This window comes from Pyrus communis, chromosome 12, assembly GCF_041283825.1.
Source record: "Pyrus communis isolate YQ-2024b chromosome 12, ASM4128382v1, whole genome shotgun sequence".
In the NCBI taxonomy this organism is placed as follows: domain Eukaryota; kingdom Viridiplantae; phylum Streptophyta; class Magnoliopsida; order Rosales; family Rosaceae; genus Pyrus; species Pyrus communis.
This window is the reverse complement of record NC_142576.1, coordinates 2,772,728-2,782,088: the sequence shown is the minus strand read 5'-3', so window position 1 is coordinate 2,782,088 and position 9,361 is coordinate 2,772,728. Positions and strand designations below refer to the sequence as shown.

The 9,361-nt window shown below is 37.5% G+C and overlaps 1 protein-coding gene across 5 annotated transcripts; it reads right to left on the bottom strand.

The window, feature by feature from the left end:
- Positions 1-1,288: 1,288 nt before the first annotated feature.
- LOC137744218 (putative linoleate 9S-lipoxygenase 5) lies at positions 1,289-9,263 on the bottom strand. Of its 5 annotated transcripts, none has more exons than XM_068484080.2 (12): positions 9,010-9,263; positions 8,821-8,917; positions 8,651-8,719; positions 7,357-7,430; positions 5,509-5,826; positions 4,441-4,730; positions 4,077-4,326; positions 3,554-3,892; positions 3,362-3,447; positions 3,117-3,224; positions 2,414-2,982; positions 1,289-2,183 (listed from the first exon to the last, which is right to left on the bottom strand). In XM_068484080.2, exons 5-12 carry the CDS (start codon positions 5,804-5,806, stop codon positions 1,430-1,432), a joined length of 2,694 nt encoding a protein of 897 aa, XP_068340181.2. In that variant the 5' UTR covers positions 5,807-5,826; positions 7,357-7,430; positions 8,651-8,719; positions 8,821-8,917; positions 9,010-9,263; the 3' UTR covers positions 1,289-1,429. The 5 variants fall into 5 exon arrangements, with proteins under 5 accessions (XP_068340181.2, XP_088537215.1, XP_088537213.1 ...); XM_088681089.1 differs by having other exon boundaries at positions 7,377-7,430; positions 9,010-9,208; XM_088681087.1 differs by having other exon boundaries at positions 5,509-5,865; positions 9,010-9,149.
- Between the last annotated feature and the right edge of the window lie 98 nt (positions 9,264-9,361).

The window sequence follows — 9,361 nt, the reverse complement described above, 5'->3', positions numbered from 1 at the left end:
CAATCTAACTCCAATATTACTATTATAGAAAGTGACTATGAGATAAATTTATTCATAAAAAAAAAATACAATAAGTCAAGGCGGCCTTAAAGTCAAACTCTCACCCTTTAAAAATTCATCAAAACCAATCAAAACCACTTTTAATAAAACATATCACATAATTAGCTATGTTCTTCTTCTGCACTTAAAATATAAATATATATATTGATTTTAGGTGATCAAATGTCAATGGGAATTAGACAGACAGTTTACATGCAATAGGTATGAACTTATGAATAAATAATGCAAAAGCCTTAGCAAATTGTGTTCCCATTTGTATCAACATCGATGAAGTTGAAGAACATATATAACTTGTCTGAAACAAATTAATTTACTGATCAAATTAAATTTAAATAATGAAAGTCGTATCCACCTCAGCTTTCACATTATAAGTTTATAGTCAAGCCACATGGTATCGTTCAAAAAAAAAAAAAACAAAAAAAAACAAAAGTCAAGCCACATGGTAGAAGACAACTAGATCAAGTCAAGTAAAAGTGTAAAACCCTAGATATGCAATGAAATTGCAAAGTTCTTTTCTTGGACTTGTCAAGGTTTCACTCATTAAATATTTAAATACTATTAACCTATATTTACGGGGTGGACCATGGCTCAACCTATTTTACACAATTTTTAACATATGTTTTTGTGAGGCACATACGTAATGTATTTTAATGATTCGAATTGTTTATCTTTTAGAATATTATTTATAAATCATTTAAAGAAAAAATTTATATAGATCCAAAATCATTAAAACATTTATTTGTAGTGCACAATGGACAAATACTGTTATACAAAGAAACCCTAAACCCTTAATCCAATGGTCATATGGTTTCAGATTTGGGTGATTTATGGTACAAAATAGACATGATCTGTGAGGAAAGACTTAAAAGATAGACGGTTCGGATAACTGAAGTACATTACATTACGAAATATACTCCACAAAAACGTGTGTCAAAACTTGTGTGAAAAAAATGATGTCACGGATTCATGCCTATATACATTATCTTTGAAGTCTTACAAATTGACAGTAGTAATCCAAAACGGCAACACAAATGTTTGTGTTGGACTCTCACAAGGTGTAGGAGTCCCCATTATTTTATGGTACAATGGTGAGAGTTTGAGACAAATTTAAACCATTTTATATGGGTAGTTGACTGTTTCAACTTTATGGTGTTTTTGGTTTTTGCAAAATCTTTTCTCTGTTGTGATGATTTTTATTTAAATTCTGAAACAGATAGAGAGAGAGGTATTCAGAAAAAAAAAATCATACCAGGGTATAAACTACCAAATTTCTGTTATGCTGACTGCTTTGTTTTTATAATTTAGTAGCTTAAGGGCCCAAAAACTAACTCAAACAGTTGTTATTAGCAGACAAAGAATCACAGAAGCTTTAGATTGAGACACTGTTGGGAATTCCCTTCCCAGTAAGTCCTCCTCCGCTAGTAGGAAACAGCAATGTGTACGGCACCTTCACCGGCCCGACCCGGTTCTTCAACTTCGCATCATTGTTCATACTTGTAATTCTGTCCTCAATCTCAGCCAGTTTCTTTCCAAACTTGTCGAAAGCTTCCAACGGCACGGCGTCTGCAGTCCACTCGGGTGTGTCTCGCTGCCCTAAGTACACTTCATCAGTTGAATGCCTAGACAGAATTTCAATGAGGGAAATGCCAAGCAGTGTCTGCAGCTGAGCAGTGATTGTTTTCAAGAACGCCTTGTCGGGGTTGGACTCAAGCTCTTCGTATTCAGGAGTTCCCTTTTCGGGCATGAATTTTCGGCTTATTGTAGGGCGGTTGGGAAGGTATCCTGCGTAAGGGTACTGTCCAAAGTTGACAGCTGCATGGAGGGCAGAAGTAGTCCATATGATGGTTGTGCAGATTTCGACTAGCTCTTCGAGAGTCTGCATTTTCGGCCACCAGGGCTCGTCTTTTTTGTCACGGTGGCCTTCCTCTACTAGCTCCTTCCACCAGGATTGGAGCTCGGTGTCTTTCTGGATTATGTCGTCGGTCTTGTAGTAGAAAGAGCAGTAGTCTGCAACCCATGTTCTTATTGCAAACCAGATTTCAATCCCATCAACAGCATACGGGTAGTCCTCGATCAGTAAGCGAAGACCGTGCGGAGAATTTGCATCCTTCACTGCCACTCCTCTATTTTGATCAAAGGCAAAGCATTATAATTAAAACAAGAAATGAATATTATTACTATGGTAGATAATTTCCGCGCCTCGTTTTCTTCTTCTGCACACCACTGTTTATTAATGCCCCTTTCTCTTTTGATTTATTCAATTCAAAAGCTAGAAATACACAGGGTTTGCCAGCAGAGAAAAAAAGTGTGCGGAAATAATTTTAAAGTCAGAAATCATAGATTTTGTGTTTGCCTTTTGATGAGATCTGCAGGGAGGGGTTGCTCAGTGAAATTCCAATCCTTGTACACAACTGATGACAGCTCCATGGCATACCTAGCAGGGAAAACTGTCGTCTCAAGGATACCGCCAGCATTGATGAGGATTTGCCTGGCAAATGCATTGATATTCATCGTGTCACGGAAATGAGGATGCAGAAGTTTGTAAATTGGGTGAACCACGCTTAGTTGCCTGTTCGTAGCAATTACAACTGGCTCACTCGCTGCATGAGTGTTCAACCAGTGACTGATGAGCTGATGGTATCCAGAGTCATTTACAGCCACATAAGCTTTAGCCAGTTGCCATATGGAGCCTTCTACACCTTGTTCTGCTGGTGAGTAGACATTGCTAATGCAACCAAATTGGTCTCCATCGGGATGAGGCAAGCTCAGTTCGATCACCAATGGCTTCAAAGTTCCATCATTTTGCAAGAACAGGAGAGTTCTGCTTCCGTAGATCTTGTTTGAAGTTGAGTTTATCCGCCTCAGGTATGGCATCAGAGAATCATGATGGTCTAGTATGAATAACTTGTTGTTCTTGAGTGCCTGTTCAACCAAATTCAATTTCATCATTACAATTTGATACAGAACCAACATAATAATCTAATTTCAAAGTAACAGCATTGGTATGTGAGTTTTTTTTTTCTTAACTTTCAAACGAAATGAATCAAAGATTTTACCTCATCCACAGTTAGTCCATCCAAGTTGTTCTTTATATGTTCTTCGGTTATTGTACTGGTTTGATCACCGTAAACTTTTGGATCTAGCTTGCTTGCAGGCGGAAACTCCTAAATTTTGATTAGAAGTAAGTGTGATTAGAGACGAAACGAATAATAAACTTGACATTTAGATTGTTATTTTTTGCTGGGGTCTATTGATTTCATTATCATTGCAAAAAATCACACAAAAGATACATGGAGATTACTTGGAGGCGACGAATGTTGACAGGGTTCACTCCAGCCAGCATTTCCCTTGCAAATTCTTCATCAGTCCTCCAAGCAGACTTATCCTCTTTGCCAAATCAAAGCATCGGAGTTAGAACTTAGACGAAAGAAATAGTGCTTTATTTTTGTAGGCCCTTGTTTGTAAGCCTCTAAGTTCAAAATGTTGTTGTTACCTTTGATCACTTGAGGCATTGGGAATTTGAGCAACTTTGCATCATCAGTTCGGAAGATCTCCTTGAGCATCTCCAAGGGGATGCTGTCTCCAATACGCTTTAATAAACCTTCAGGCAATGGAATGCCTCCTTCGTATAGTTTAAGTACATCTTCAAAGCTGTCAAACTCATTAGGAGTTTGATCGAGCAAGGATTCTAGCTCCGGTTGAATGAATTGAGCTATGGATTTCAGGGCATAAACCAGGAAGTCTGACAACTTCAAGTGGCCAAATCGTTCATCCCTTGGCACATAGATGTTTAAGCTCTCAGCAAGCGGCAGACGACTCTCGCTTTTTTCATCTGTTGCAATAAGATCAGAAAAATTAGTGATCGTAACATCTCCAGTTCATTAAAATCCAAATTAGTATATCGAGTCTTACACTTTTTGGTAAACATTAACACTAAAGAAAATCATCATTAATCGAAAACTAGATTAACTATGGTAACTCTAAAAATAAAGGAGTAGTATTTACAAATGGCTAACCTGTCTTAGTTTTTTGTCGGCCAGTTCTTCCACGGCGAGGGTAAGGGTACTCACTAGACCCTCCAAGAATAGGACGGACATATTTGGCACCCTTATCAGGATTCCCCAAATCGTTGTAGCAATCATAGTCATAAACCCTGTCCCATTCTTGGAGCTCTCCTTTTCCTTTTTCATCATCTCCTCTCAAATGTACTAGTTCTTCTTCTCTGTATTTGCGCAACGGCAGTGGTGTTTCGCTTGGAAGATAAGTCTGCACAAACATATAGCAGGCATGAGCTTTTACCATATATTTTAAACCTCACAACAAAAAAATAATAATAATAATTACATCAGACACTAATGAAACGTGCGAATCATTTGTTACCTTGTTGGCGAAGAAAACACGGTCTTTGGTGTATTTTTCAGTAGGGTACACCCAAGAGTTGCAAACGAAGTGTACACGGTCCTCACTGGGAACATTTTCGAGTGTGACAGTCTTGAGGAAGAACTCACTGTGGTGATTGTTTTTTATTAAGAATGCTCCTGGGACTCCTACTTCCTCTTCATGGTCAAATGTAACCTCGAATGCAGACTCTCCTGGTGTTAAAGATGTGATTGTGGTAATCCAATCTTCCAAGTATGCTGGCTTTCCAAGTTTCCCCTTCAACCCATTTTCTACAAAAACACATCTATTATTTAGTGATAAAATAATTATCATTCAAGAGTTCCTTTTTTTCATCTTTTACAACCTGATATTACAGACTACTTTAATTTACCGAGAGTGGAATTTGAACTCGACTGCAAGGGGTCAACACACAGCCAAACTCGCTCAAGTTTTATTATGAACAAATCTGAAGTTGTTTCTGTTGAGAACGAGTCCGACATTGATGGGAGGAGGGGTCTTGCATGGGCTTATAAGTAAGTTGGACTACTCCCTATATTGTCAATTGGTTTTATGGTGGAACCTCAACTTCATTCATGATACCAAAGCATGTTCTCCCACGTGTGAAGCCAAACGGTCACACGCGCTCCACGTCACCCTTTGTGTTGTCTACATGTTAGGCGCTATTCCCCATATTACCCATTTATTTTATGGTGGAACCTTAACTTTCTTCAGTTACTTAGGAATATTCAAGGACAAAAGGAATTGGATGTGGTAAAAGTTGTAAACCGTAGTTTAAAAAAAAAAAAAAAAAAAGGGTTTGAAAGCCATGTGGTGCTTCATTTTCAGGTTATACTGGTGGCTTAGACTGGTAGTTGGCTTCCAAAGGTAAGAGTTTACCCGTCTAATCAGTTAGACTGGTAGTTGGCTTCCAAATGTTCTGTTTTCTCTTTTCGGGTTCTGGTATGAAAATGTAAAGCAGCATTCTTAAACAGATACATACTTACTCAACAATTTACGAATAAATATTTTTATCAAGAAGGAAACTAAAAAGCAAAGTTGCATTCTCACCGGAACTAATAAGCTGCAACGAAACCCCTTCGCCAAACAGCTCATGAACACGATCAAGCACGGACGCCTTAAGGTCGTTAAAGTCCAGAAAATTCTTCTTGATCAACACCACTCTCCCTTTGATCTTCTTGCCCTTGTAACCAGTCTCAACTTCCGTCTTCTCTTCCTCCATTTCTGTGGGGCGTGGCTCATCAACAGTCGTGATGTTCTGGGATGTCTTGGCAGCTGCCAAAGCTAAAGTCAACGTTCGAGGAGATCTAGTGACATCGGTCATCGACGAGAAACCATGCATTTTCATAGTACTCGTAGGCAACAGAACTGGGAAGATAGATGGGCGGGTTAGAGCTTGCTTGTTAGCTGGGCGAGAGAATAGAAAGAAACATAGAGAGATTGTGTTGGTTGTTGCTGCAACAACTGAGTTCGTCTTGAAGCTCAGAGGATTGAGATACTTGCAATGCAGCATCTTTGTCTGCTTCAAGAACTCAAAAATAAAAGTTGAAAATATAGAGAAGGTTTGAAAACTTAGGTTTGAACTTCTCACTGGTGTGAAGAATGAGAGAAGGATGTGTAATTGTGCTATATTTAAGGAATTTGTGAGCTCATGTTCAATGTATGTATGTGTAGAAAAATACTTAGGTGCTTATTTCCAGGTCAGTCTTTGGCCTAATGTGATGGTCTTTTTTTACACTTCACCAACTAATCTATCCAATAAATGTTTAATTTTTTTCCGGTGTTGACTTGGTGATGACTTAAACATCCAGTCATTTTGTAATCTTAAGAATTTTACAAGCGTGTGTTGCCTGTGCAACTTAGGTCTGTTCTAGTTTTGCCTCTTTATATTTGTTGGTTTGATTTTCTGGATTTGGCTACAATATTTATATGTATTTAATATAATCATCATCTGAACGGTTGGTCCGGTCGGAGAGTGATTGTATTAAATACATATATTTATATGAATTATATGTGACTATCAGATAATAATTGTATTAAATACATGTAAATATTGTATCTTTCAATTTGACGTTTTGGCGTCTTGGCCGTAGGTTGAAGTTTTGTGTTTTTTTTTTTTTTTTTTTTTTGGGATATAAAGCGGTACTGATAAAGAGTGATTCAAACGTAGAATCACATATGCAAGGACAAACGCTCTTGACCGTTTTAAGTGATATTGAAGAAGTATATAATAAACTTTGCTATTTTGTTATAAAAATAAGATATAAAGCATTGGCAATGAATCATATTTGTTGACCTAACACAATATAATCATATTTTAGCCGTTTAATTGAAGAGTGTCATTGCAATCATCCTCCTACCATCAAAATCTATTCTATAAAGATGAGGAAAAATTAGTATTCTTTCTCTAGCTGTTCATGTTCTGTTGATAGACCTTATTAGTTTTCAGGTTTTGATCGAAATTCCTAAATTTAATGTATTAATGTATTTACTTGTCAGTTATATAACTTTTTTTTTAAATAAAAATTGATTAATTGATTTAGGGCTTTAATATTCACACCTTCATTAATCTGCTAATTAATTCTCAATTTAAAACATTTTACAAAATTAAAATAAATTAATATAAATTTGTACTCATTTATTTTATATAATTTTTTGGGAGGTTTTTGACACACCCCAACCCGAAATGTCCACTTGGACACCCGAATCGCGATGTGCTAGCCGACACCTAAGAGGTGACGAAGCCATAAAGTGTAGTGATGTGGAAAATGTGAATAAATTAAAGCCTAAAAGTGACTAATTTAGAGTGTGCATGTGAGCGGGGATTGAACCCATATCACACAAGTGATGTCAGAGCATAGACAAATTGCAGTAAATGAAGAGTAATAACATTTATACCGAAAGGAGAAGTCTCCTACATAATAGCTTTTGCCAACCATCCTCGTCGTCAAGAAACCTTTGCCACTAAAATCCTGGAAGGGCGAAAAACAAGGATGAGTGGGCCTAAAAATAAAGTTTTGTAAAAACCTTTTCGAAAAGTGTAACCCCTCTAAAACAAGTATATGATTTCCCAAAAATATTATAATAATAGTATGTAGTAAGATGTAGGATGACAAGATGTCTCAACATTAAATCTCAAATCGATATCACGAGAAAACAATACTCATTAATTTATGTAGGCACACAAGTCCACTGCAGAGATATTCTGACAGTAGAACAGGTTGGGTGTTGGTTTTACATTCTAGTACTATATCACGTGAGCTACGCTAGTCGCATCACATACAAGTCCAACACATCATACAACAGGACATGCTAGCACCTAACTGGATCCAAAGTGATGTAAACGGTGCATGTGAACTACACGTGAAGCTAGTCCTTGGCTCAGGACAATACAAATAACTAAGAGACATCGTGCAAACATGTAGTAATGAGTAGATAAAAGGTAAGAATGTCATGCCACAGTTTATGCTCACAGATAATATTAAAAACATAAAGTGCACTAAAAGTCTATTTGTAAAGGGCATGGCACATCATAATATATTTAAAAGCAGTTGTTCGGAAAAACACATATACATATATATACGTTAAATATATATATATATATATATAAAATAACATAAATAAAAAGTTACTCTTTTTTTAATGACAATAAGGAATTAGTTCAATTAATACTTTTAATAAAGCTGCGAATTAAAATACCATTGAGAAAATTAGTTGTTAGCTAGCTTAAGTGATTACTTTGATTGATGATTTCAAATTCTAGCATATTTACGTGGGTTAATTTTCTTATAGTCACAAAATATTTTTAACATTGGGATTAAGTCGATTAACGTTGTGTGCTTTTTAAGGAGAATGTTTTTCCTCTCAAAAATTTATTAGACTAAAGTTTCGTATTTTCATCTCATGCTGATATATGCAGATTGCAGAATCACATGTAACCTTTGCTTAATTAATAGAATTAAGAAAGCCCGAGTTCTAACCGGCCCGAAGGGCCTTGGTTCAAAAGGATTTGGGCTTGAAAGCCCGGCCTGAGTTCAAAACATGGGTCGCCGGACCCAATTGAAGGAGAAGGCCGGATTTTAGCCGGAAAATTGGACAAACTTTAAACATTCGTAACTTTGTCAATACTCAACGAAATCGAGTGATTCAAAAGAAAAAATCATAGTGCTCGACGAGACGAAGAGAATGGTACCTTACACGACGTCTAAATCTTTATGGTTTGGCCGGAAAACGCCTTGAAAGTCTCGGAGGTCGCTGGAAACTGGGTAAGATTCAAATAGATATAACTTCTTCAATACTCAACGAAATTGGGTGATTAAAAAAGAAAGGTTGTAGTACTCAGCGAGACGAAGAGATTGATACCTTGCACGCCGGCCAAATCGTCGTGGATTGGCCGGAAATTGCCTCGAAAGGGGCGGTGCTCGCTGGAAAACTGGGGAAGTTTTCCCCCGTGAGGTTCCTACGTCCAAACATCGATAAAACTTCTTAAAACCACTTCCAAACATACACTAAGACATGATCTATAACTTTTGGACGAGGTTCAAGGCTTACCTTCGCCGGAGGAGGAGAAAACTCGCCGGAGAACTTCGGTGAACAGTGCAGGCCGAGAGAAAGAGAGGGATTCGGGGTGTTCTTTTTCGATTCTAAGCTCACTAGGGTGTTAATGGAGATGTTGATGTTGTTGTTTGATGATGAGAAAAGCCCGCGGAGGGGCTGAGAGAGAGAGAGCCAAGCGGGAGCGATAAGGGAGAGTGAGGTAGAAGATCGAACTGAAAGAGAACAGAGAGAGAGAGGTCGGGGGACACAAATCAGGGGGTGGGCCCCTTGGCACACCCATTAAGACCAAAAAACAAATTTTAAAAGAAAAAGATTTAGCCCAGATGAAATTTCACGAAAATACCTT